General features: G+C 46.5%; 9 protein-coding genes across 9 annotated transcripts; 7 read left to right on the forward strand and 2 right to left on the reverse strand.

The window, feature by feature from the left end:
• Nucleotides 1-1,425: 1,425 nt before the first annotated feature.
• On the forward strand, nt 1,426-2,881 carry PAAG_02817 (stomatin family protein; the record flags this gene model as incomplete). The annotated part of the gene is made up of 2 exons (XM_002795295.2): nt 1,426-1,952; nt 2,038-2,881. The coding sequence occupies 2 exons, from the start codon at nt 1,426-1,428 to the stop codon at nt 2,879-2,881; spliced, it is 1,371 nt and encodes a 456-aa protein (XP_002795341.1).
• Nucleotides 2,882-4,153: 1,272 nt separating this feature from the next.
• Nucleotides 4,154-8,030, forward strand: PAAG_11554 (protein hir1; the record flags this gene model as incomplete). The annotated part of the gene is made up of 5 exons (XM_015847184.1): nt 4,154-4,190; nt 4,286-4,360; nt 4,510-4,731; nt 4,841-7,705; nt 7,897-8,030. 5 exons carry the CDS (start codon nt 4,154-4,156, stop codon nt 8,028-8,030), a joined length of 3,333 nt encoding a protein of 1,110 aa, XP_015703208.1.
• Nucleotides 8,031-8,998: 968 nt separating this feature from the next.
• PAAG_02820 (GTP-dependent nucleic acid-binding protein engD) lies at nt 8,999-10,676 on the forward strand (the record flags this gene model as incomplete). Its single annotated transcript, XM_015844763.1, has 4 exons — nt 8,999-9,073; nt 9,246-9,803; nt 10,049-10,430; nt 10,507-10,676. The coding sequence occupies 4 exons, from the start codon at nt 8,999-9,001 to the stop codon at nt 10,674-10,676; spliced, it is 1,185 nt and encodes a 394-aa protein (XP_015701841.1).
• A 249-nt stretch (nt 10,677-10,925) lies between these two features.
• On the forward strand, nt 10,926-11,779 carry PAAG_02821 (translation machinery-associated protein; the record flags this gene model as incomplete). The annotated part of the gene is made up of 3 exons (XM_002795299.2): nt 10,926-10,939; nt 11,163-11,303; nt 11,365-11,779. The coding sequence occupies 3 exons, from the start codon at nt 10,926-10,928 to the stop codon at nt 11,777-11,779; spliced, it is 570 nt and encodes a 189-aa protein (XP_002795345.1).
• Nucleotides 11,780-12,487: 708 nt separating this feature from the next.
• Nucleotides 12,488-16,021, reverse strand: PAAG_02822 (hypothetical protein; the record flags this gene model as incomplete). Its single annotated transcript, XM_015844764.1, has 5 exons — nt 12,488-13,375; nt 13,430-13,914; nt 13,975-14,242; nt 14,293-15,687; nt 15,746-16,021. 5 exons carry the CDS (start codon nt 16,019-16,021, stop codon nt 12,488-12,490), a joined length of 3,312 nt encoding a protein of 1,103 aa, XP_015701842.1.
• A 403-nt stretch (nt 16,022-16,424) lies between these two features.
• PAAG_02823 (small glutamine-rich tetratricopeptide repeat-containing protein) lies at nt 16,425-17,679 on the forward strand (the record flags this gene model as incomplete). The annotated part of the gene is made up of 3 exons (XM_002795301.2): nt 16,425-16,427; nt 16,519-17,564; nt 17,625-17,679. The coding sequence occupies 3 exons, from the start codon at nt 16,425-16,427 to the stop codon at nt 17,677-17,679; spliced, it is 1,104 nt and encodes a 367-aa protein (XP_002795347.1).
• Nucleotides 17,680-18,478: 799 nt separating this feature from the next.
• PAAG_02824 (mitochondrial inner membrane translocase subunit TIM44) lies at nt 18,479-20,139 on the reverse strand (the record flags this gene model as incomplete). Its single annotated transcript, XM_002795302.2, has 2 exons — nt 18,479-19,154; nt 19,214-20,139. The coding sequence occupies 2 exons, from the start codon at nt 20,137-20,139 to the stop codon at nt 18,479-18,481; spliced, it is 1,602 nt and encodes a 533-aa protein (XP_002795348.1).
• Nucleotides 20,140-20,698: 559 nt separating this feature from the next.
• PAAG_02825 (hypothetical protein) lies at nt 20,699-21,364 on the forward strand (the record flags this gene model as incomplete). Its single annotated transcript, XM_002795303.2, has 1 exon — nt 20,699-21,364. One exon carries the CDS (start codon nt 20,699-20,701, stop codon nt 21,362-21,364), a length of 666 nt encoding a protein of 221 aa, XP_002795349.2.
• An 868-nt stretch (nt 21,365-22,232) lies between these two features.
• Nucleotides 22,233-26,274, forward strand: PAAG_02826 (hypothetical protein; the record flags this gene model as incomplete). Its single annotated transcript, XM_002795304.1, has 3 exons — nt 22,233-22,310; nt 22,381-22,630; nt 22,700-26,274. The coding sequence occupies 3 exons, from the start codon at nt 22,233-22,235 to the stop codon at nt 26,272-26,274; spliced, it is 3,903 nt and encodes a 1,300-aa protein (XP_002795350.1).
• Between the last annotated feature and the right edge of the window lie 775 nt (nt 26,275-27,049).

Consider the following 27,049-nt stretch of genomic DNA (forward strand, 5'->3'; position numbering starts at 1 on the left):
AACAGAAGAGGAAAGGCAAGAAAAAAGGCAACCCGGTCAAGAGACTATTTTACAATTTTGTAGGGAATTGAGTGACAGAAATTTTGAGAGGACTCAGGAAGGATTCATGGGGTTGTTGAGTTTATTCTTTCGCCTCTCCATCATCAATTCTACAAAAATTTCAATCAATCCTTCATTATCCCCCACTCTGGTATTTGTTTAGTTTTTACTCTTTTTACCTTTACCCATTTTTGTTTCTACTGTTTTCATTAAAAGAACGAACACACTTGATTACTTTTCCTACTTATTTTGCATAGCGGGATTTGATATTATTCTACTGGTTTATATCCTTTCCTTTTCGATACTCCTCATATTCTTTATCCTAACTCGAGCTTTCTGGTGCCTTTGAAAATGGGAAGAAAAGAAGTTCAAGCAAACGATCTTCTCTCATTTTCACTTGAACTGAGAAGGCTTTTTCTCCATTTGAACAACCACATCGAAGGCATTGTTTTTCTATGTTTCATGTTTTCTTTCATCCTGGCTAATTTTGCCTCGTTCTCTCTCCACGTTTTGACATCTATGTTTTTTAATGGCCCTTTTCTTTGCATTTGGTGCAATACTTCACCCTTCTCAACGAAAGGAAGCAAAAAAAAAAAAAAAAAAAAAAAAAAAAAAAAAAAACGTCGTCCGGAGAGTATCAGCTTCATAATATAAACCCACAGATGTGTACACCTCATCTTGTTATTTTTCCTCTTTTCTTTTCATGTTTTTTTTATTTTTTATTTTTATTTTAACACAATCCTTCCTATTACAATAAAACAAGTTTCCTTTTTTCCCCTGTGGTGTCTTTCCACCAATTCGATTTATCTCTTAAGCCTGTGGCTTATTTTGTTCCCCGGTCTTCACTTTTAAAATATTCCCCTCTCTTCTGATTTCCTTTGATTCTACACGTTTCCCAAGAGGATTTAAAGACGTATTTCTAGTATTGGTACCCTTGTTTTTCCCTGATAAAATTCAAGATGTTTTGGTTGTGATTTTGTCTCCCAATCCTATCTTGATTTCTTCACCTCGTCCCGAGGTCAGGCCCTCTCACTCTAGAGTAGTTCTGGTAACATTCAGCAAGAATAAAATAGCTTTTCGTGTGGTTGCTTTTCCGTATCCTCCCTTCTATCCATGGAATCAAGATTTCCCGTCCGATAATAAATGCCAAGCTTTTTCTGTTAAAGCTAGCCTTTTATCTACTAGCTCAAGATGGCCCCCGGATTCTCGGTGTTTTGTTTCTCCGCCGTCTCGCATCAATTGGACCGAAGCCAAATCCGTTTAAGAAGCATCAAAGAAAGACCTCGAAATACTCCCAAAGGTTCTTCAGCTTACACCTCTCTTCAACCCGCTCTCCCCGCGTTTGCACATAGCCCACCGGATAATTATCAGCTGTACTCGGGCACAATGGAGGCAGCATCGCGGCGGATATTATCTAGTGGCGTGCGATTGCACCCGTCAAACCCACTTCTATCGAAAACTCATTCCCGATCCCTCATTCCCGCCACAACCGCCCTTTCCCACCACAGTCCTTCCTCTTCAGCTTCCTCATTAACATGTTTCAACCCATTCCGGCACTTCGCAAGCACCTCACGATCCCTGGCTGGGGAGAGCTCCTTCGCTGGTTTCCCCTCCAGCGTTCAAGGTGGGCCGACTTCATACTTCTCGCAGCGTCAATCGCTGCCCATGAACACGGTGATTAGGTTCGTTCCTCAGCAGACCGCGTGGATTGTGGAGCGGATGGGCAAGTTTAATCGGATTCTGGAACCTGGATTGGCTATCCTGGTGCCTTTTTTGGATCGAATTGCATACGTGAAGAGTTTGAAGGAGGCGGCTATTGAGATTCCAAGCCAGAATGCGATTACGGCGGACAATGTTACGTTGGAATTAGATGGGGTGTTATATACGAGAGTTTTTGATGCATATAAGGCTAGGTGGGGTTTTTGTTGTCTCTCACGGTTTTCGTCTGGTTTTTGTTCTGCTGTTTAATGCTGACTCTTTTGGCTTTCTGGCTTCTAGTTACGGTGTTGAAGATGCAGAATACGCCATCTCTCAGCTTGCTCAGACGACAATGCGTTCTGAAATCGGCCAGCTTACTTTAGACCATGTGCTAAAGGAACGCGCAACGCTTAATACGAACATTACACAAGCTATTAACGAGGCAGCGCAGGACTGGGGTGTTGTCTGTCTCCGATATGAAATCAGAGACATCCATGCTCCCGACGGGGTCGTTGCCGCTATGCACCGCCAAGTCACCGCGGAGCGATCCAAGAGAGCCGAGATCCTAGAATCCGAGGGACAGAGACAGAGTGCTATCAACATTGCGGAGGGTCGTAAGCAGTCCGTCATCCTTGCTTCAGAGGCACTTAGGAGCGAACAGATCAACACGGCAACCGGTGAGGCAGAGGCGATCATGCTCAAGGCTAATGCAACTGCGAGGGGAATCGAAGCTGTTGCCAAAGCCATTAAAGACGGCCAGGAGAATGCACAGGGTGCTGTTAGCTTGAGCGTTGCGGAGAAGTATGTCGAGGCATTCTCGAAGCTGGCGCGCGAGAGTACGGCCGTTGTCGTTCCCGGGAATGTTGGGGATATTGGTGGGATGATTGCTAGTGCCATGGCTGTCTATGGAAAGGTCAATGAGAGTCAGGCTAGGAGTATGGCTGCGAAGGCGATTGGTGTGCAAGGGTCGCATGATCAGAGTGGAGCGGGTGAAGAAGTTTCCGGGAGGCCGAGGGCGGGAGAGTTGACACCACAAGAGTTTGGAGACGCTAGTTCTCCTGCTGCTGGCACAGGGCAGCAAGGGGGGCTTGCGGAGAGCGTACTTGAGGGTTTTGATCAGACGAGCCGACGGAGGAAGCTATAATCATCAAACTCATCACAGAGTAGTATGGCGGAGATGAGGGTGGTGACAGGAGTGGTGTATCACCACCCCACACTCTTCATTTGAATGTATTTTAGTCGATTTCACCTCTCCTTCCATCTTTTCTTGCACCATGTATTTCAGCCCTGTTTCCCATGATTTTCCGTTCTTTTTGTCTACTTTTCCTTTCATCAGTTTGACCCAGAAGCGAAAGGGAAAGAAAGGCTCTCTACGCCACTCAGCATCTTGGAGGAGAAACTCTAAAAGTTGCATTTTATATTTTCTGCGTTTGGATGTGTATAGGTTAATAATCATTATATGTGAGGGGCTTTTCGAGCTGAGGGTTATATTCCATGATTGGGATGTCAGCGGGGTGATGGACCCAGGAGCTTAACTAACTACCACTGAGACTTGAACAATAAAAAGATTGGAATGGTCAGGAATTTACAGGATGTTTTGCATGCAAATAAACAAGAATAAGACGGCAAATGTAATATTAATTATTATCAATGAAATAAGTATCTAAATCTATAAACAATGAGTCTTTTATGTCCGCCAGTTCGTCCACTGCAGCACACTAGTAATATTCTCCGTTCCACCTTAAGAGAGATTCCTCGAGTTGAGTAGTGCCGAACAGGCCCCTGATTATCCCCACGCCAAATACGGAGCAAATCCCTGCTGCAGCTGCTTGGGGCCAACTCTTGCCTTCTGGCCCAACCCGCGAAACCCGCAGATGACCTTAACCTGTAACTAACCACCACCACCACCACCACCTTCACCACCTTTCACCACCTTCGCCAACCGCAATGTTAAATAACCACGTTAAATAACCAGCGCCAGGAACAGTGGTAGGACGAGCCCTGGTCCTACTTCGTTTTGCTCCCATCGCCTCATCCCTTTTACTCTATTGTACCCATCTCCTCGGGAATTAAGTAAACTTAAAATAAGAACATTGACTTCGTAGCTCGTCAAACACTTGCCTCCCACCGCCGCCGCCGCCGCCGCAACCAACTACCTCGACACTTCTTTCGTGCCTTTCCTACTCTTCTACTGGAGCTCTGAAATGCTCGATTCCTCAGGCGATATTATCATTCCATACCTTTCCACCCTGCATTCGAATCTGCGCCGATCCAACAACATTGCAACTCGCGGAAGGGTGAATATCAGGGCGATTGTGCGAGCTGAATAGTATATAAAGCCAGAGGAGAAATAAACAGGGCGGAGGGCTTGGAAAGGAGGTGACGGAAGAGGGAGAAGAGAGAAGACGAAGGAGACATGCATATTATCAAGCCAGTTTGGTTGACCCATGGAGGTAAGTGTTGGTTGTACCTACATCCTGTCCTGACGCCTGTGGGACGTATGATTTGTTAGTTCCTGACTTATGTGCTCCTCTGATTCTTTTCACAGGCGAACGGAAAGATTTTGAGGTCTACAGCTGCGACGTCTCGCCCGATGGGAAGAGACTTGTAACTGCGGCTGGAGGTGAGCGCTCACTTTTACGCTACATATCTCCACTCCACCTCCCCACTACATGGCCTTTATTTGTGCCAACGGAGTTCCCACCGGTATTGCACTTTCAGATTAATGTATTCTCTCTAACTTGGGATGTGTAAACACTGGAATATATTCAGATGGACATGTTCGGATCTGGTCAACAGAGGCTATCTACAATGCTGCTGATCCGCTGTATGCGAACCAGCCACGCCAGCTGGCATCCATGAGTAATCATTCCGGTACCATCCATGCTGTGCGATTCTCTCCCAACGGCAGATATGTCGCTTCTGGGGCGGATGATAAGATTGTTTGCATATATGTGTTGGAAGCCAACCCTCCGTCTCACGCATCGACATTTGGTAAGCTGTCCTTCTCTAACCTCTACTTGATTTTTACTACTGCTACTCATTTACGCATTAAAATTTGTGATTTCCATTGCTTATCGTGCTAACGCATCATTTCTTCTAGGGACTAATGAACCACCTCCGGTCGAGAACTGGCGGACCATACGAAGATTGATAGGCCACGATAACGATGTCCAAGATCTTGGCTGGTCCTATGATTCTTCAATCCTCGTGTCTGTTGGCTTGGACTCTAAGGTTGTGGTGTGGTCTGGCCATACGTTTGAGAAGCTGAAGACTATTTCAAACCACCAGAGTCACGTCAAGGGGATCACGTTTGACCCAGCGAACAAATATTTTGCTACGGCGGGTGATGATCGAACCGTGCGAATATTCCGATTCACACCACCGGCCCCGAACTCTACCGCGCATGACCAAATGAACAACTTTGTTCTTGAACAAACCATATCCGCCCCCTTCGTCAACTCGCCCTTGACAACCTACTTTCGGAGATGTTCTTGGTCGCCAGATGGCAACCATATTGCTGCCGCAAATGCTGTAAACGGTCCCGTCAGCTCCGTTGCAATCGTTAACCGTGGATCTTGGGATGGGGATATCAATTTAATTGGACATGAGGGACCTGTGGAGGTTTGCGCTTTCTCACCTAGACTATACGAATCACCGGGTTTGGGTAAGGTGTCTGCTGACAAGCACGGGCATCCAATGCATGCGCTTGTAACGGTCATTGCGTGCGCTGGGGCTGATAAATCCCTCAGCGTGTGGATCACAAGTAATCCACGTCCGGTCGTAGTTGCGCAGGAACTAGCTGCTAAAGCAATCTCAGATCTTTCCTGGTCTCCGGATGGGAAATGCTTATTTGCGACAGCCTTGGACGGCACGATCCTTTGTGTCCGATTTGAAAACGATGAATTGGGCAAGCCTATGCCCTTAGAAGAGAATGAGAAGTCCCTAACCAAGTTCGGCACGAATAGGAGAGGTGCCGGCATCGTTGAGTCTACATATGGCCTGTTACTGGAGGAGAAAAGCAAGGCTGGTGAAATCAAGGGCGTCGAAGGCCGTATGGGCGCTCTGATGGGTGATGGCCATGCTTCTACTGATCAAGGCGTCAATGGGACCTCTGTGAATTTACCATCCAATGGAACCACACCTGCTGGAGCTTCTACACCTGTTGGTGGAGGTGCTCCCAGTACTCAGAAGAGTCAACCCAATGGACCTATGAATGGAAATAGTGGAGAACAAGATAAACGGGATCCATATATGGCAAAGTTAGAGAGACTCAAGCAGAGACCTACTTACACTAAGGATGGAAAGAAGCGCATTCAACCACTCCTTGTGTCCGGAGCGGGTGCTGCAGAGTCATCTCTCCCGCAATCACGGTTGGTAGCAAGCAGTCAAGGAGAGAAGCTTGAAGGTCCCAACTCAATCCTGGACCTTTCTAAACCATTCGATGGTCTTCCAAAAGGTGGTTTAGCAGCACTGTTGTTTGGGAATAAGCGCAAATTTGCGCAGATCGAGGGTGATGAGGAGGGGACTGTTGAGAAGAGGGTAGCTGCGGCTTCTGAAAATGGAGCTATACCCATTCTCGCGAATACACCAGAGGGTCTCCGGCCCGCGCAGCCGGGAGATTCACGAGGTGGTCCTCAATCTACACCCGAATTTATAAGACCTGCTGTGGTTAATCCTTGTATGGCCATTAGCCAATTGCGGCTAGCCGTGCCAAAGATCAGAAGCCATATTTTGCAGGCGATAGATACGTCGGGGAACCCTACTGCTGCTTCAGATACACCGTCAGGCGCAACGAACTCAGGAACCCCACCTAGGCCCAAGGCGGATATCATTTTCGAAGCTCGGAATCCTCCTGCGTCTTCTGGTCGGCATGTTGATCGAGAACCTGTCCGAATTACCCTTACGCGTGGCGATCAGCCGCTGTGGCAGGATTTTATACCTAAAACAGTGCTTCTCGTTACGGGTAATCGAAAACTGTGGGCTGCAGCATCGGAAGATGGCTCTGTATATATCTGGACACCAGCTGGACGGCGGCTTCTCAACGCACTTGTCCTGGAAGCCCAGCCTGTGATTCTAGAGTGCAACGGACCTTGGGTCCTCTGCATAAGCGCTGTGGGCATGTGCTATGTGTGGAACGTAAAAACTCTGTCCTCCCCACATCCACCTGTCTCCCTCGCTCCGACTTTAGATGTGGCCGCGCACACCCTGGCACTCAATGCTACCGTAGCTCCCGCAGTCAATTCCGCGCGATTAAATTCCGAAGGCCGTATAGTCGTCACGTTGTCCAATGGAGACGGTTACAGCTACTCCCCCTCGTTATATTCCTGGCAACGGATGTCTGAGAGCTGGTGGGCTGTTGGTAGCCAGTACTGGAACACCAAAGATTCTTCCGTCGGGAATCTGCAATCCATTACAACCTCCTCTGTATCTTCTTCTGCCACTGCTGGTCCTGGTAACCGCCAAGATGGTGAAGCGCGACCACCGGTCTCTGCAGGGGTCATCCCATTCCTCGAACGAAACACTACAAGCGAAACGCTAGGGCGAGGTCGTGGTTTCTTCCTGCAGCGCTTGGTCAAGATGCTTCTATCCCGTGAAGGCTTTGAGGGCTTCGAGGCTAGCGTCTCTGTCGCCCATCTTGAAAATCGCGTAGCTGCTGCACTCTCTCTTGGCGCCAAGGAGGAGTTCCGCCTCTATCTTTCAATGTATGCTAAGCGCCTGGGGGCTGAGGGAGCGAAGATGAAGGCTGAGGAGTTGCTGGAGAGCCTCCTTGGTGGAATTTTTGAAGACGAGAAGAGTGATGTTGATGAGGATATGCGCGGTAGTGGAGAACCCATCAAGTCCAAGGAGTTATCGCAAACTCAGGGTGGAAGCACAGACTCCGGAACTGGTACTTGGGTTAACGGCTCTGATAGGCTTTGTGGATGGCCAAGGAGAACGCTGTTGAACGAGGTGGTGTTGGCTTTGGGTGGGTTTTTTTCCCCTTCCATTTTTGCATTCATATCTGTTGTTATTATCAATTTTACAAAATTCCTTGTTCACAATCCCCAAGACATAGCGCTCTTTCTTTCTTTATGTTTCCCTCCCTTTGATAAGTTATCGTTCGTTCAAATTCATTGTTCAGACATTTGTCTTTTTACGCTGCTAACTTTTTTGTAGGGAAACATCGAGACCTCCAACGCGTCACCGTTCCGTATGCCCAGCTTCTGGGACTTCTCGATGGCGATCAGGATCAGGAGCAGGCTCAAGATCAGAGCCGGGATCGAGATGGGGAAGATGCAATGGTCACGTAATGTATTTGATTTACTCACTTTTCTATTCTTTTCTTTCTTTCTTTCTTTCTTTTTTTTTTTTTTTTTTTTTTTTTTTTTTTCCCATATTTACCTTTTATCTTTTTCATTGTTGATGCTTCTGACGTTTTCTTTTCCACATTGGAATTAGAAAAGCGGAATATTTGTGTTTCCTTTTATTTATTTTCTTGGGTGGTTTGCTTGCAACTAATTCTTTCGCATGCCATATATTTGGCAGGGATCAAAAACCGGAATGGGATGGAATGGAGGGTGACCGGGAAAGAAAGGTATACCATAATATATATGCACCTTTGTCAGAACTTTTTCTTTTCTTTTCTTTTCTATGTGTATCTTTGTATCCTTTCTTTCCTGCGTCAGTGGACGGCTTTTATCGGCTGCGCCTTTGTGTATACAATTGTACCATTTTGTCCGAAGCTGAGATGTAGTTGCTCTGCACTGGGAACCCGTTGGACGGGACGGGTTAGGGCACGTAGTCCACGTGATTGGACCAAGTACCAACTTGCGGCTAATAATAAAATCTTTGCTTGCATCCCCAACTACAACAACATTCAATTCCAGAACGATGAATAAAAACACATCAATAGCAGAAAAAGCCCAGCTGGAACCACTGAGAGTTAACAATCATTCTTATTCAGCCTTTATCTTACTTAATGCTCGATTCCTGAAGATACATTGGATTAATACCCCTCATCCTTCCTTTCTTCCACTGCCGTCTCTTGCTTCACCTCCGTGCCTTGTACTTAAGGCTAAAATCTTTCACAATTCCGTCCCTCAAGATCTCTCGCTTCCCTTTTGTTTCTTTCAACCCCCAATTTAAACGACTCGCAGCTGGCCCTGCTTTACTATTATCCCCACTCCGCACGACCTCTCACTCTCAAAGCAACTCAATCCACCCTCCCCTTTCCCGCTGCTTGATTTTCTACCGCACTTTTGCCAGTAGAAAGCAGAAAATGGGTCCCAAGAAGGCAGTCAAGGAGGAGAAGATCCCATTAGGCCGTCCGGGGAACAACTTGAAGAGCGGTATCGTACGTGGGGACTACTTACTAATGTCAATTTTGCCGTACTGGTTTTTCTCTTATTCTTGCTTTCACCGCTCCCCTCTCTTTTGCGTTCCTACCCAACTCCGTCGTGTAATGCATATTTTGCGTGCTTTTTGGCGACTTGGTTCACTGACCTGTCTGGCTCTGGCTCTGTTAGGTTGGTTTAGCGAACGTCGGCAAATCGACCCTTTTCCAGGCTATCACTAAATGTTCACTGGGTAACCCTGCAAACTTTCCCTTTGCAACTATTGATCCCGAAGAGGCTCGTGTCATCGTTCCAGATGCACGGTATGATTGGCTATGTGAACATTATAACCCAAAGTCGAGGGTACCGGCTAACTTGACCGTATATGATATTGCTGGTCTAACTCGCGGTGCCTCCACTGGTGCCGGCCTTGGAAACGCCTTCTTGTCACATATTCGTGCCGTTGATGCCATCTTCCAAGTTGTTCGATGTTTCGACGACGCAGAGATCATTCACGTCGAAGGTGATGTAGATCCCGTGCGGGACCTCAACATTATTAGTGAGGAACTACGGATCAAAGATATTGAATTCGTTGAGAAAGCACTTGAAGCCTTGCGAAAACAAACTCGAAGAGGTGGTCAGAGCTTAGAAATGAAGAAATTGAAAGAGGAGGAGGCTACTGTTGCTAGGATCCTGGAGTGGCTGAAAGAAGGCAAAGATATCAGAAAAGGTGATTGGACTCCTAAAGAGGTATGTCCCGGCTTCTAGCTTAATGTTTCTTTTGCTACAGTTCCCGTTTGGTGCAAATTCTATGATGAACAAGAGCAAAATGCTCGATATAATCCCAGCTCGTTGAATGGTCTCAATTTTATATCTCACGTAGAGGCCATGTTGAGATGATATCCTATCCTGATCCCACTTTCACTGCTATTCTTTGTTTTATATGCCGTATTGAATGTAAACGATGTGTTGCTAACTCTGTCCCGATGACTTAGGTTGAAGTGATTAACCCCCTCTTCCTTTTAACTGCCAAGCCAGTCGTATACTTAATCAACCTCAGTGAAAGAGACTACATCAGGCAAAAGAATAAATACCTGCCTAAGGTTGCAGAATGGATTAAAACCAACTCCCCTGGCGATCCTATAATTCCAGTCTCGGTCGCTTTTGAAGAGAGGTTGACCCGTTTCAAATCCGATGTCGAAGCGGAGGAGGAATGCAAGAAGCTTGGAACCAAATCTGCCCTCCCCAAGATTATATTAACCATGCGACAATCCCTTAAGCTTGGCAGCTTTTTCACTACCGGCGCTGATGAAGTGAGACAATGGACCATCCGACAGGGTACCAAGGCCCCTCAAGCTGCGGGTGTTATTCACACTGGTAAATCAATATCCTCTCTTCACTCTGTTTGTGTAAAGCCACAGCTTTGACGCTGACAATTTCTTCCATTTTATAGATTTTGAAAAGACTTTCATCCAATGTATTGTGTTCAACTATGATGTTTTACGTGAATACGGAGATGAAGCGGCCGTCAAGGCTGCCGGCAAGGTTCTTACAAAGGGTAAAGATTATGTTGTTGAGGATGGAGATATTATCCTGATCAAAGCTGGTGCTGCCAAAGCATAAGCGTATGGAATTTGTTATTTTCTATAACTGCAGCAGTCGGCGAACATATTCTATAGTTAAAACGCGATTATGAATTAATTGCTTATTATAATAACTATATATTCCCACCTATGATTAAGTAAGCAGTGCGGATGGGGATGATGGCCTCGAGCTAACTTACGTAAGTCAATCCGTACGTACATCAGATCAGACACGGGAGATCTTCCAAGTAACCGTTTATTCCAATCTCTATTCTTAAGTCTATTCGCAATGTTTAAAAAAGAGTGAGTACCATATTGTTTTTGTGCGTTTTCCGCGTTTAAATTGAATAATCTGCCCCGCACCATACGACATGAACGGACAGGATACGGCATATTATATGCGAAAGCAACATGTCAGTCTTGACAAATGCCATTTCCAATACTCTCCATTATAGATAGCCCCTCTTTCGTCTTGCCCTGCTCTAAAAATTGTCTATATACAAATAATCTCAAATACCTCTTCCAGTGTCTCCCATGGTGCCAGGTCAAAAGTCAAATCCTCCGTCCAGCGAGCCATCAAACAAAAGCTCGTCGAAACATATCCAGGCTTCGCGCCCTATATCGATGAGATAATACCTAAAAAGGCCTCTCTGGAGGCTGTCAAGCTGTGAGATAAAAACTCGCCCCACAACTACAATGACGACTTCCCTAACCCATTCTTTCGATAGCCACACCCCTGACCGCGTAACACTCTACACCCTCGACTCGCGTCCCATACTCTTCCAATCCCTTGACACACCCCCGATCCCCCACTTACGGGTTCTGCACGCGTTCCCTGATGCCATCCCCAACATAGGCATAGACCGGGGCGCCATTCGTTTCGTCCTCTCTGGCGCTGCGCTCATGGCTCCCGGTCTCATTTCGGCTGGTGGCAGGTTGCCCGATCCTGCGAATAATCCTGGAGACAGAGAATTAGAGGCTGGAGAGGTTGTGGCGGTTAAGGCGGAGGGGAAGGAGGAGATTTGTTTGGTGGGTCGGTTGAAGATGGGCACAGAGGAGATGAAGAAGAAAGGCAAAGGGGTTGTTATGGATGAGGGGCATTATTTAGGGGATGGGTTATGGAAGATCGAGTCTGTGGGGTGAAGGGGTACGGTGGCGCTGGGAGGGAGGAAGTTTCCATGTAGTTTGATTTATTTTTTTTACATTTGACACGGTTTGATTCTGATTTTAATTGGGATGTAGGCGCTCCGATGTTTGTGAAGTGATTGAAGATGTTTCTGTGTTGTATACGCGAGTGAGGGCGAATATCGTGGGATCAAGGGATACAGGAGACACTCGTTGGACCGTAGATCATCCATGCATACTTCCTATTCCTAAAAGAGATATTGGATATGGTGTGAGGGTTGAATGAAACAGAGTAAATAATCTATGGTTGACGAAATAAGTAGCATCTACAATCGTAGCCTAGTTATATTATTAAGTAAATGAGATATCAACATAATATGCAGGTTAAGTACTTAAATAACATATTTCGATTTGTATATTACAAGAGCCCATGCTCTTTGACCTGTGTGGCTCCATTAGCAGATACTTTTGAGGGTTAAGGGGTTTATGTGTAGAATGAAAGTAATAACAGGCAAATAACCTTTCAAATTAACAAACCTCTAAAAGTTTCCCAGCCATACTGCAATGAAATATTAAATTGAATAGGCTATTGATAAGAATACAAGCAACCAAAGTCCCAAGAGCCAAGCGCATATATAAGTGTAGCGATAAAGTAGCATTCACCACAGAAATAGATGAGAGAAAATGTGATGCAAAGAATGGATAAAAAGATAATAAAGTATCAAATTAGGTGCTGCCTTTTGGCGATGGCGATAAAGATGTGAAATCCTCCCCGGCACTGCTTCCGTCATCGTCGGTATGCTCAGCCTTGGATGGTGACAGAGTCGATGGCGATAGAGTTGTTGGCGTATTGGACGGAGATAGAACACCATTGTTTTTCCTCCCGACCCTTTGGCTTTCGATAATATTTGGAGAGAGTGACGTGGGATTTTGCTCAGGTAGGGTGAGAGCTAACCCACGCAATGTTCCGCTGGGTCCCGAGTTTGTGTTCCCATTCAAAGGACTTGGTGAGGAGCGATGATTCCTGTTCCTCAAACCTACGTTAACAACGGCTCGTTCGAGCATTTGCCCAGACCTGTCTAGGGCGATTAGAAAACGTGCTAGCTCTCCACAGAGTTCCCAGTCGCCTTTTTGGGAAGCCAGTCTTAGAAGCCGTACGACTGAATCTTCGATTTTACCATCAGCGGCTTCATCTTCTTGCTCATCGAACGATTGAAGTACCAGTAAATAACCACCAGCTGTCTTCAGGGAATTTAATTTAAGTGCTTGTTCGAATAGCTCCTTTGGAGGAGGAAGGTGAGCGAACAAGGTACGCCATGACCGAAACTCTGTTTTCCGGGTACACTGAACAAGAATTTCAAGATAAATATCGGTTCGTATGGCAGATTGCAAGAAGGAAAGCACTGTAGGAAGCAACTGGTGATTGGGTGTGCCATTGTGCTGTGTTTCGCGATCCTGATTGTCTACCTCTTCGTCCAGCACATGGTGCAGTAGCATTTCTAATGCATGAGGGAAATACGACAAATGTGAGTAATGGTGGCAAAGCGAAAGAGCTGCCGGTGTGTCAAGCTGAGTTAGGCTATGTTGAAGAAGATATGGTAGGAATAGTTGTGTCTAAAAACAAGTCAGTCCCTAGAAAGTTTTAGTTTTAATGTACGGAGCACTTACTCTAATTGCAAATCGAAGGAGAGAAAATGTGACATCTCGTCTCTGAATCATTTCAGGCTCCGCTCCAAGTACAACCCCTTTATTAAGAAGTATAGATAATGGGTAAAAGTCAACTGGGATTGGCAGGGGCTTCGCCGTTTCATTAGGGGTACCCTTGACTGGTCGGAGAACGTCCTGAACGTCGCTCCAAACAAGCAAATCTTTACCACAAAAGATCCATAAAGAGTCTCTTAAAGAGATATCAACTAGTGATGCAGTATTCGGGGTTCCAACTGGAGGGATAGCTGGTTCGTCTGAAAGTGGAGCAAAGTTGAAAGACAGTTGATCACGCATCAAAATATAGTACTCCGCATCATGAGCAACAATGCGCATGTCGTATTTTAAATCGCCCGTTTCTGAAACTGAAGGCTGGAGTAACACAAGTTTTCCGTCTACCAGGAATAGAACTGAAGCCACAGAAACATCCTGGGAAGGGTCGCCATCTCCTGGAGTCTAGTTAATTTCGTAGGACAAACATGAAGAGAAGGTTTGAAATGGCCACTTACGAAGCTGACTATCAGGAAGAACCCAGCTAATAGCCCGGACGCGGGTTGGTGCTCTAACGATGCCGTGAAAAGCTATCTGGCCAACTTGAACGAGACTGATTCTCGTTTGGGTAGCGTTTATGACATAGTGATACAATATGTTGTCGTAGGTGTAAACTAGAAGCGAGTCCTCACCAGAAGGCCCGATAAATACGGCAGGAGCAGGGAGAATTTCTGTGTATAGCACAGAGGAACTGTTGAGAGAAAGTTCACGGGAATATAGTCGTAGCTGTGCCTGTCAGTTTTAAACTCCGCGGTGAGATTCTGAAAAAAACGTACCTCATAAGAGTTATCACATTCAGCGGCAACAATTAAAATATGGCCATACCAACACATACCTCCCTGGACAGCAAAGGAGTCTTCAGTTTTCGGATCATCAAATGTCTTCCATCTCCCACTCTGGACGCTATAATGAGCAAGTCCCCTTCGACCGGCAATTGCCACATATCGACCGTCTTGCGAAGCAATACACGATCGAATTGGCCATTGTGCATGGAGATAGGTAGGGGGGTATTGTGCATGGTGCCAAAGGTAGTCTTTACCCGATATGGTAGTGAAGTCCGGTAGGTCATGGCCGCGATACAGAATGATCTCTGTTCCCGTTTGTAACAGTGCCCTCACTAAGTTTGCTGACGAGAAGCATCCAGTCAGGGAGCTGCGTGCGATTTCAAGCATCCACACATGCCTGTCACTTGGTGCTGTCAGGATAATATATGAGCCCCCACCAACCCAAGAACCCATGGAAACACCGGTCAGCCAATTCTCGCCATTTCTGGTGGCCAGCTCGCGGTCAGAAGTAAAACTCGTCCCACCTGGCTTGCCAAATACACTCCATGTGGTCCACCCATATTTATACCCTGCGAAAAGGCAGTAGCCATCGGGGGAATAGCTCATAAATGATACAGGTCCCATAGAAGTGGGAGAAGCCGGAAGTTCAAGTTTATGGGAAAGGGGGATATTTCCCATATAATCTTTTGCTACGTAGACATATACTTCTCCATTAGCACATGACACGGCAAGAAGCGAAAACCTCGCATTCACCGCCACAGAAAGCGCTTTTTGTCCGTCATTTTCAGGGGTATGAAATCTATGACCCCTGAAATGGCTTTTGGGTTCCCCTAAATGATCTGCTTCGTCTCTAACAAACTGCACAGCATACGTTTTCCCGTCGCTGGTGATCCAAAGGAAAATGTTCATGGCACGGTCGTATACCATATCCACAATGGTAGATTTTTTCGAAATGAATGGGATCCGACTTAACAGCTCTGTGTTTGTCTGACTCCCCGTACTATCGGGAGTCCACCGAATTGACTGAATAGCTGCAGGTTTCACTGTTGCTACTATTAGTTCATTGTCGAGCGCCAACGCTTTACTAATTCCAGCATCGACCTTTATCGCAACCCTAAAACGAATGCTGACTTCTCGAATAGTATCTGTTTCTCCTGTGGAAAAATGACGACTGAAGTGCTGACGACGTGGATGGGACTGGGATGAGAATCGTTGTTGGTAAACATGGGAATTGGCATCTGTTGCAATGGAATATGTGATTAAATATCCGTGGAGAGTCTGCACAACAACAATGGCAGAATCGGGGCGTAGAAGGAGAGTCACATTCCGCCCGTAGTTCTTCAATGAGATTTCGGAGCGCTTAACGGCAGCTACCACGGCTGTTGGCTGCAGATGTGGTTAATATTTTGAGCTCAAATGGAGGCAATCAAATTCATTAACGTACTCTGGTTTGCCAAATTGCAATAGAGGTCTCCGTCATTGTAGCAAACAGGTGTCCACTACGCGAGACGCAAAGGCCGGTAATGGGTTCGTTTGCCCATGTTTCCCGTGTCTTTATCTCGCTCTTCGATCTTTCTCTGGTATGTTCTGTTTGGATATCTTCTTCTCCATCTTCCTGCCGTCTGCCATTATGACCCTCTGCATCATCGTGTACCTCCGGTAGTTGAATGCCTGGACCATTGACCGCGTAGACTCGAGGGACTCCATTTGGCCAGTACATCGCTGGGAATAGCGCCCGTGGCTAGAGTGGAATGAGGATGACGTATCACGTTGGACCATCTTCGGACGAGGGTACCATCATATGTATCGACCTCTAGCAAGCTAGGTCTGACAGGAAGCAGTCATAAACATCCGATTTCTTCCTAGGCGCTGTTCGATGTTGAGTGTGAATGAGTGATCGTAGATCATCAGATCTGAGGTGGAGGATAAGGTAACTAGCGACTGGGGCGGCGAGGTCCGAGAATCACGTGGCAACATCTGGCTTCAAGAAGTATCTGCAGACAATAGAGGGACCAAACAATATCAACGCAAAACGCTTCAGAGGTGATATCGTGTCCAGCAATTCGTACTGCCGAATTCCGTGCAGCTGCAAGGCTTTATTAAGCCCTGAAACTTTCTACAATATGGTAATAGCAAGCCAATGTTTAGGATAATCAGTTTCATTATTCTTTGCCCAATCCTACCCCGCAAAATGAAACTGACCTTTTCATTTATCAGGCGCCCACAGAATCCAAGAAGCGTTTAGCGCTTGCGATAATAGACTTTCTCAGCAGTAGTCTGAAAGACGGAACCCTTACGGTAGAAGATTCTGAATCTATTGAGATTGCGCAGTCTTGTATCGCAGACACGTTCAAGGTGGACCCCTCAGATAAGACTGCTATGCAGGATGCGCTTGGAGGCCAAAGTCTTGCAACCATTTACAGCGTATACGAGAAACTTAAAGGAAAAGGCTCCGTCCCGGCGCCCAACTCCGCGGGTGACTCAAAGCCAACTGAGTCGAAACCAGCAGCAGATTCGCAGATTGGCACGCCAAATGAAGAATCCGAGAAGTTAAAATCGCAGGGTAACGCAGCAATGGCCCGCAAGGACTACTCTACCGCGATTTCCTTTTATACCCAGGCTCTCAGCATTGCACCTTCGAACCCCATCTACCTCTCCAACCGCGCAGCCGCCTATTCAGCTTCGGGAAACCACAACAAGGCCGCGGAAGACGCAGAGGTTGCCGTGGCTGCGGATCCAAATTATGTCAAGGGTTGGGGCAGACTTGGTCTTGCTAGGTTTGCCCTTGGAAATGCCAAGGGTGCTGCTGAAGCATACCAGAAGGGCATCGACGCGGAAGGAAACGGTGGCAGTGAAGCTATGCGTAAGGGACTGGAGACTGCAAAGAAGCGTATCGAGGAAATGAAGCAGGAAGAGAATGAACCCCATGCGGAAGAAATTGATGAGGCTTCTGGTGCCTCTCGTGGAACTGGGGGTGCGGGCGGAATGCCAGACCTTTCAGCTCTTGCAGGAATGTTTAGTGGTGGAGGAGCAGGAGGAGGCGCTGGTGGCGGCATCTCTGATCTCAGCTCAATAATGAGCAACCCAATGTTTGCCAGTATGGCGCAGAATCTCATGAGCAACCCTGAAATGATGAGCAATCTTATGAATAACCCACGCATCCGACAAATGGCGGAGAGTTTGGGTGGAGGCGGTGCTGGTGGCGAGGGAGGTGGCCTTCCCGATATTGCTAGCATGATGAATGATCCGAATATTGCTGAAATGTAAGTCTTGCTTTGACTATTCATATAAGCTGCTTTTAAAGCGCTAACCGAATCAAATAGGGCAAGAAATCTGATGGGTGGAGGTGCTGGTCGTGGTGCGGGAAGAGGTTCTTGATGGGATCAACTTTCAAGTGGCAGGTTTGGTACTGCCGGGTGCATCTGCTGGTTGGAGCATTTTCTTGGGACCTGTTTGATGCAAAGATTGCTAAATTGCTATTTTACGGCATATAATTACCCAACAATATATGTATAAAACCTAGGATTTTTCTCCACTATCTTGTCCTTTGTTGTGTAGTTGAGTAAACCTATTGAATAGCATTGTTTTCTGCGAGCGGGGGATAGGCGCAAGAAGTCCGCAGGTCTAATGGGTCGAAAATACATATAAATTCAAAGGCACTTGGTCTGAGGGAATGCTAAAACCCAAGGGAGAGGAGAAAGAAGGCTAAGAAAATCGTTTGATAATCTCTTGAACAGGCTTTCTCAACCCAACTAATCCTGTCTCTGTGCAGGAAATGCAACATGAGAAAACAAGAAATCAAGGCTATCATATTATATATACAATGCAAGAGAAGAGAGGGTGGGTGGGTGAAATAAGATTGCTGAAAATACATAAGATAAAAGCTGGGAAACGGAAATCGAAACAGATTTGCAATTAGATTTATCCTACAACACATGTCTATAAGACTCCAACCCATATAGTAGTATACAACCGGGAAGAAACAAGGGGAAACAAAGGAAATTGGGGGGAAATAAAACATATACGTCAAAATATGATCGATTGTAGATCGTGGTGCATAAACAGATGTTCGGGGAGGGTGAATGGCGGCTGGTTTAGGAGTTGCAATAAGGGGGATGAATATGAATATGTCGAAACGTTGATAAGATAGAAGGGGAGGTCGAGTTGAAAAGATCGTTTAAATGTAATCACGACCTGCTTTTTGCAGCTCGATCATTCTCCATCCTCGAGTTTCGGGGTTGTTTACATCTTCTGGAATTCTCGTCATGCCAATGGCGTAAGTGACTAGTTGGACTTTGTCCTCCATGCCAGCGGCAAGCTCGTTGGTTTTAGCATTGCGATAGACATGTACTTCCTGCGTTCTGCAGGTGATGATAAAAACTGGGATGTCACCTGGCTCCAGCATACGGGCATGGGAGATATCGACATGGCGGATATCGAGAATTCGCCCATCCGATTTTAGTCCAGCTGTCGTGTATTGCTTGGCAAGCGCGGCATAGACGTTGTATTGGGCCTCAGAAAGCCAAAGTTTAAGGGTTTCAATGTCTCCCTTGACGTATGCATCCAGAACCTCGGGCAACATATATTCTCGCAATTCCCGCAAGAAAGGCTCAATTTGGAAACTGGGATCCATTTCTCTGAATTTCTTGATGACCATCGCGGTCTCATTTTCTGCGAACCAGCCGGCCACTCGATTTGAAATGCTCCAAGCCGTGCTGACTAGTGGATTGTCGGATTCATTATATGTATGTTTAAGGTTGAAATACGATTGCATAAGACGACTCGACTCTTTGAATTCCCGCCATGACTCTTTCCAAGCTGCGTCTTTATGAAGAGTGACGTTGGTACCCGCACTGCTTCTGTCAGTAATATATTCAGGAGTAAACTAGAATGTCAGTAATAGCGAGCTCACTTTGGATCTTCTTCCATCTTTTCTGCCTTGCGGCGGCCAGCTTTGGCCTCGGCAAGCTCTCGAAGCTCTCTTTGCTTTCGTCGCTCCTCTTTGTCCATCCATCCTCCATAGCGGGAGCTACTCCCATCATCTATAGCTTCTTTCACTCCCCCAACAGCAGTTTTATATGCAGTAGTTTCACGAACCGGCCTGGTAACCTTTTCAATGCCCTTTCCGGTGGCAGATACTCCGGATCTAAGTCCCTTGACAACTGGCGTTTCCCAAGTCCACGCAGCCCCCTGCCCTATCGCCTTTCCGGTAGATTTTAAAGCCGAGGAAGTCTTCGAAGTGGCGGCACCAGAAGCAGCCTCATATGCAGCTCGAGCTCGTTTAACCGATTCACTCTCAGTAAACTGATGCGCGGAGGACGCCAACGCTTTCGTCGATTCATTCCATTCCTTTGAGGCTTTGAACTCGGACCGAAGGGTCTCAGTGAAGACCTGCCATGGAGATTTGTCCCCATGGGGTGGTGGTGGAGGTGGTTCTTCTTTCTGTTTGCTCCCTTCCTGGGAATTGTCTCCTTGCTCCTCTCCCTCATTCTTTGCCTTTTGCGACGATTCGTTTGAATTGTGATTCTCTGTGCTTGATTGCTCCGACTCCTTTTGCTTCTGCTGCCAAAGGACACGACCCGACCGGAACGATCGCCTCGCTGGGAGAACAGCCAAGATTGAACTTATATGAGTGGGGTGCGCATGAACAAAGGAGGAAGAAATGTAAATAGGTTGGTTTAGAGGGGAGGATAGTCCGCGAGATGAAATGGCAGGATAAAGAGTAGCGCTCTGCGTCATTGATCGCCGGGAGATTGCCCACGCAGCATATGCAACGCTATTCCGTAAGAGAGCCGTCCGAACCACACCGGACGGTGTAGATTTAGTTGTGATAAACATAGTCCGTGGGCAAGGTTGGATCATGCGGTTTTAATCTAGCGGTTGAAATCGGCGGATTATACGGACGAAAGTAAAAATAACAGAAACAGCAGCGAGACAACAAATACAATACGAATCAACCTCGAGATCCCCGCCTTGCTGGTTGCTACCTCGTAGGTGTGGGTTTTGTTAGACTGGGGAGAGCAGCGAAGGATGAAAGGAAAATGTTTTTTGACGGCGATGTCCACTTTTGGGAGTTTGTCTGCACGCCAAGGCCAAGGAGAAACTTCCGCGCTCTTCGATAAACCTTTTCAGCGCTATTCCTTAACTACTTAACCGCCACAAACCTGGAGAAACAGACAGAAGAGACAGACATACAATGACAGTGCAACAGTGCTCTTGAGTGCTCTTGATAGCTCCTCTTATATACTTGCATGCGCGTGTTGGCAGCATCGCGTTGACGGTGACAAGCCACTGGTCTGCTCTCCTGAAGTTCCCTTTGAAGGTATCATTCGATTAAATATCCACATCTATTTTACTGGTTCATTTTTCACTAATATCGATGTGGTGCAAGCAGTCAATGGCCCTGCGCGATTACCTGTTCTACCTAAAAGAAATGGAGCCTTCTATCGTCAAGGGTCTGTCCACTGCGGCACGGTCTATTCGACATTCGAGCCAGCAATGCCTGTGTCAATCCCAAGTCCTCCAGCCGGCGATGTTTACAAAGCAAGTTCGAGATATGTCTACCGGCGAGAGATCTGCCTTGTCGAAGCTCTCAGCGTCGACCAGAGCCTCAAGAAACACAATTACCGATTCTGCGTCCATGCACTTCCGTTTTAATCAGTTTCTCTACAATCCCTATCCTGTCCAAGACCCTCCACACCACCTTCACGTCTATTCGCACAAACATAACACCCACATCACCCTAACACGACCAAACCGAGAACCCTTGCTCTCCATGAGCTGTGGAAACATCGGTTTCCGCAAAGCACAACGTTCCAAATTTGACGCAGCGCATCAACTTGCATCGTTCATGATGGGCAAAATCCAGGAAGAAGGACATCTGCTAAACATGAAGCGGCTGGAGGTTGTTCTCAGGGGTTTTGGCCCTGGTCGAGAAGCATTCACAAAGGTTCTCCTCGGCCCGGAAGGAAAGAATATACGGAATTTGGTATGCAGGGTTACGGATGCTTCTCGATTAAAATTTGGAGGTTGTCGGAGCAAAAATGTGCGGAGGTTGGGTTGAGCTCGGTTTTAGTGTTATCCCCTTCCAATATATATATGCGTATTGCCCACCGGAAGGATGTTGGAGATCCCGTTGGGAACCCTTGTCATACGAACGGGGCCAGACGGAGGAAGATGCATGTCTTCAGATCATCCATTCAGGTTAATGAGGAACCATCGAGGCCTTCCTGATGATTCAAGTCAAATGGACCAGAGCTGCATATGGGTTTGACAGAGAGTGTATCGTCCTTTCATTCTTTGTATCTGTGTATCTATATACATGTCGTGCTATAACCTGCTATATCTTTTCCTTGATTTCTCCAAACCTAGTTCAGTTTTACCAACTTTGCTATCAATAACATTTTCAACGAGATCGTCCACATGTTTCTTTATACATATCTTCACCGCATTATCTGTACAACTCCGCCGTAAACCCGTCCTTCAAGGCTATTATTCTCTGCGAATATCCCCCTGCTCTAGACCGGCCCCGGGCTGGGAAGTGCTCGTAATTCCCTAATGTGTACTAGCACAAAGCTGGCATAAATGCTCGCTGTCACGTGCCCCAGTTACTTCAGATCTTCCTCCATGAAGGCATCAACCTAATATCTTCAACAAGCTCAACAAGAGGTTATATATTTTACAGGTTGCTTCGGAAATTATTTCTATTCGTGTATACAGTGCTATAGCTCTCCGCCTTCCCAAGTTGTGTGTTAAACCATATTGTTCTCCTGTTGACCTAATCGCCGCCTTCCAATGTTCTGTACCAAATGCGCCAGGATCGCACGCTGAAGATATAACAACCCAAGAACACGCAAACCCACTCCGGCCTTGTCCCCGTGTAATTTGATGTGTGGCGGGGCTCGACCGCCGGGCCATCCAATGCTGCGTGGATGCACCCATTAAACCCTTTTCTCCGTGCCTTCTTCCGCAGTACTATTCCTGCACAATGCGCCCCAATTCAGAACCATGTATTTACACACTAACTCAACCTCCTTTCTTGGATTTCTGCGTTTCTCTTTCTAACGGATTCGAAATTAGGTCCTTCTTGTACCCATTACTGAATCGCTTGTGAATGCGCTAGACCGAGATTCGAACCTCACGTATGCCGATATTGTTGCGTCAGAGGAGTTCCTGGGAAGCCATGTCTTGCGCATCAATACCCCTATCGGCTCGCCTGCAAGTAAGGATGGATTAAGTGTACGGGATAGTCGGGGGAAGGCAAGGCAAATTACGACAGTAAATGGCCGGACTGTGGTGATTAAGGAAACATTGGTGTATAGCAATAAAGGTAGGTTGAAACTCACTTCAAAATCATTACATGACTGTTTTTCACAAGAGGCTAACTACCATAATTCAGGGTTTAAGACGTTGAACCAAGCGCAGCTACTGTCAGATATACTTTACTATACCTCAAACAACGAATCGCAGCCATGGCTGATATATTATATCTCGCGCCCGTTAATTGGCACTTTCCAGCCTATCAGGATTTCCCCTGCTGTTGTCCCCGGCCTTTTGCCAAAACCTGCGGAATCCCCTAAAGGAGGAAATCCAAATGAAAACCACTCGTCGCATTTTTCGAAGAAAGAGATAAAGTCGTTTGCAGAATTGCTAACAAATTTCCCAATGATTGCGCGGCAAATGCAACCCGGGTTGGAAAGGGTGTTTCGAGAGTTTGGCAAAGAGCTTGGGAAACCATTGCCGCCACCACCGTCCTCCGTATTATCTCCAGCTATGTCAAGCCTGGAAGCGCATGACGAGACCACGGAACCTGAACCTTGGCGAAGTAGATCGCTTGCAAATGTGTTGCCGATAAACCAAGAAAGCCTTCCTTTCAGCTCTTCAGACCATTTTGAAGACGACGAAGATCTTTTGAGGCGGGCTTTAGAAACAGCGGTTACCACTGCAATTGATCTGTTTCGACTAGTCGATAAGCAGCAGCTTTCACTGTTAGGGGCAACAACCGATTTAACGGGCCCCCTGGTTGAACGCCTCATCGAAAAACATGTGGCACAACAAGTCCATGATTCATTACTATTTCCTCGACTTTGTGGCTATCGCCAGGGTGAAGATGCAGAGTTAGATGCTCGTATTCGCCAAATGGAGAATATTGATGTTTCGCAAATTGGGATTGTTATTGAGGGTGGCCGCCAAGGGAAACAGGAGCTCATTCACCGTCTTGAAAGAGGCGTGGATGAATTTCGAAGAATAGCAGATGCAAGATGTCCTCAGGACATGCTCGAAATTTTGCTGGCAACAATTAAACTCGTGACGGTACTGGAAACCCCTTCCTTGCCAAATAACGAAGATTCATTTGGCCACTCCGAGAAACAACATTCTGTGCTTGCAATGAATGCAGATGTTTTAGTTTCCTTATTACTTGTGGTTATTATCCGGTCACAAGTTCGAAACCTTCAAGCCAGGCTATTATACATGCAACAGTATATCTATACTGATGATGTTGAAAGTGGAGAATTTGGATACGCTTTGAGCACTTTCGAAGCCGTTTTAAGTTACCTGTTGAGAGATTCAAAAGCTCTTAGGCGAGCAAGCGCTCGAAACAAACGACTTTGGACCGCTACAAAAGCCGGAAGGATTTCGGAGATAAAAGCAATACTAGATCCAGATAGCCTCCAAGATACCCCTGCTGACGATAATGGCGATGAAGACGGGATTCCGAGTTTAACAAACGTCGAAGACTGTGACACCTCGCAACACATATCTACTCAAAATTCATATATGAATGGCACTATTACCGAGCCAGTTTGTAAAGACCGACACCCAACGCCTGAAACACCATCACTTTCTCACGTTTTCCCCTTTCAAACTTGGTCTAGAACCTCTCCTTCAAAACCCCATACGCAAACGCGAAAAAAAGTTTCCATGGATATGCGGAGTCTCTCAGAGTCATCGACAGTGTCCATTCTTTCTCGAACGACAACAATTGGTTCAACAGCCAGCGCACTGGAAGGAGATACGTCCATTGAAAGCCTAACAAAAACACAGGATCCGGCGGGCGACTCTGTCCCAATGATGGCAGTTGAAGCGCGCCAACCGGAGGCACTGAAGTACTTACTCAGCTGCGAAGAATATTATCCCCTCGAAAGCATACTGGAAGATACCAACAGTGACGGAACGACATTACTGAGCGCCGCTGTGCAGCTTGCACACACCGAATTAGTTGATATAATTCTGGATTTCGTATCGCAAACGTGTGATTCTCGGTACTATGCCAAAGCCGACCGGAGAGGCCGGACAGTCGCTCACTATCTTTTCTGTGTTCCTTCGCTTATGTCTCGATTGGGGTGCGCTCTTCCATGGCGACAAAAGGATAAAAATGGACAGACACCTCTTTTTGCCCTCTGCAGGTCGTATGACCATCCCGACTATAGTTCCATGGTAAATGAAGCATTAACAGTCGCACAAAAAGCACAAGGCGACGGCAAACCTCTGAGGCTAGAAGACCATGTTGACGGGAAAGGAAACACTCTCTTACATGTTGTTAGCGATTCACGGATAATTGTTAGGATCCTCAAAGAGTGTGATTGTGACCCCAATGCTACAAACGATAAAAAATTTACGCCATTAATGATGGCGAGTAAATACGGCCGTGTTGATCTAGTGCGAATATTTTTTGGAGATCCACGAGTCGACGTCCATGTCCGAGAGATGCGAGGCCTCACTGCAGTCGAGTTAGCGAAGGACGACGAAGTCCGCAACCGAATTGACGATTTAATACTCTTCTCTAATGCCCCTTCTTCTAATAGTGACCCTTCAGGGAGGATCACAACAGTTGTACGATCGTTGTTTGTCGAAGACGCTAGTGTCCGTTTTATAATTAAATCTGGTGCCCCCAGCCTTGAAAGATCATCTCAAAGCGCATCACCGCAAGATGTCACGGCATACACAATAACAACCTGTCGTCGGAGCATAGCCGATTTCGAGAATCTCGTAAAGTTCCTCAAAATTGAGCACCCAGCATCATACATTCCAGAACCCCCCGAATTCCGCACCCCGTTTCAAATACCATCAAAACCTTCAAGAGCTGTCCTACATGAAGTTCAGGAGCGTCTAGACCTGCTTTTAAAAATCCTTCTATCCCATCCTACATTCTCCACCCACGAGATGCTCTGGGAATTCTTCCTCGTCCCTGAAATGCAAACGGAGATGATAGAAGACAGATCCCGTCGAAAAGCTGAAGCACTTGCAGAGACAATTGCCGACGACTACAAACCAGTAACTAAAGAAGGGATCCGTGACGTTGAGCAGATTGTGTCTCATGCGCAGGACGCAGTCAGGGCCGTCAACGCTGCCACCCGCAGCCTCATTCGTCGTGGCCACCTTCTCCAGCATGCATATTCCGACTTTGCAGACTCAGTCGTTCTCTGTGCATATGCCATTTCATCACTTCAACCCCCTTCCAATTCCCTGCCAACCTCACACGTGGAAACCTTTGCCCGCTACGCCGCCTGCATCTCCACATCCTCCATAGATTCTTCCCCATTAGTGCAATTCCTCATCACCCTGACATCATCGCACAGTACCACAATTGCTGTCCTAGAAGCCCTCGCGCGACCAGGAAAGCTCATCTCCAATCTCAACACAGAAATTCGTGACCTGACAAGGGCACATTCATCGCTTTCGTTTTCGTCTGTCCCGCGGAAATTCAACTTCCCGGGTCTGGAAGAATCGCGACAAAAATCGATGCGCGATCTGGAACAGAAAATCACAGAGTCGACGGCCGAGGTTGAACAGTTGGAGAAGGAGATATCGTGGAATAAGGATGTGGTTGTTGGTGAGCTTGCAGGCTGGACGTCGTGGAGGGAAAAAGTTGGGAGGGACGCCATTCGGGCTTTCGTTAAAACTACGCTGGTTAGGGAGGAGGAGAGATGTAGAGGATTAGAAAGGTGTTTGAGGAGTGTTAGGGGTGAATAGGCCAAGCAATTATTAGCGTTGCAGGGGGAAATAATGGATGTTGATTTCTCATTTCAATACTTTTATTAACGTTCGTGTAGGTCTTTTATAATTTTCTTTTGGGCTAGGTACGAACCTTTGGAAGCGAAAATTTGTTCTTCCATTCCTCACGCGTTGCTTCTCCCCCACCAGTGTGATGTAATTTCTTTTGCTATTTTTATTGATTATGAATGACTGTCAGAAATTTTTCCTCATCGATACCTTGTCCTTCTGATCATATATGACGGCCATATATCTAGACCGTTGGACTGGTTAAGGTCTTCCACATGAAGGTTTTGTATTTGCTGCGTCATACCGAATCTAGTGGTGTTGCACATAACAAATTTCGAATTTGTTTTCACTGCCTCATTTCATTTCTCCAGTTATACTGTAAACCCCACAAACTCGCCATATCGGCCCCTGGAAACGTCCAGGAGAGAACACATGCGTTTATTTATGTACAGTGGCACACCAATCACCACCCATGTTGCAACGAGGCGCAGATGCAAGTTTGAATAGCAAGAAGGAAAAGGAATAAGTTTGTATATACACTCTGAACTCCAACGCAAAATGCGGAAAAGCAGAAAGAGCAGATTCCAAAATCCCTGAATCAGTTGTGAATAGATAGATACATGCCAACGAGCGGACCAGAGTGGGTATATTGCGAAGAAGGACAAGAATACTAATATTATAAAATAAGGCGACAAACGAGACATGGGTAAACAGATATAAATGCTTCGACAACCAGTAAATGCCT

This window comes from Paracoccidioides lutzii (genome assembly GCF_000150705.2).
Source record: "Paracoccidioides lutzii Pb01 unplaced genomic scaffold supercont2.6, whole genome shotgun sequence".
Lineage (NCBI taxonomy): Eukaryota > Fungi > Ascomycota > Eurotiomycetes > Onygenales > Ajellomycetaceae > Paracoccidioides > Paracoccidioides lutzii.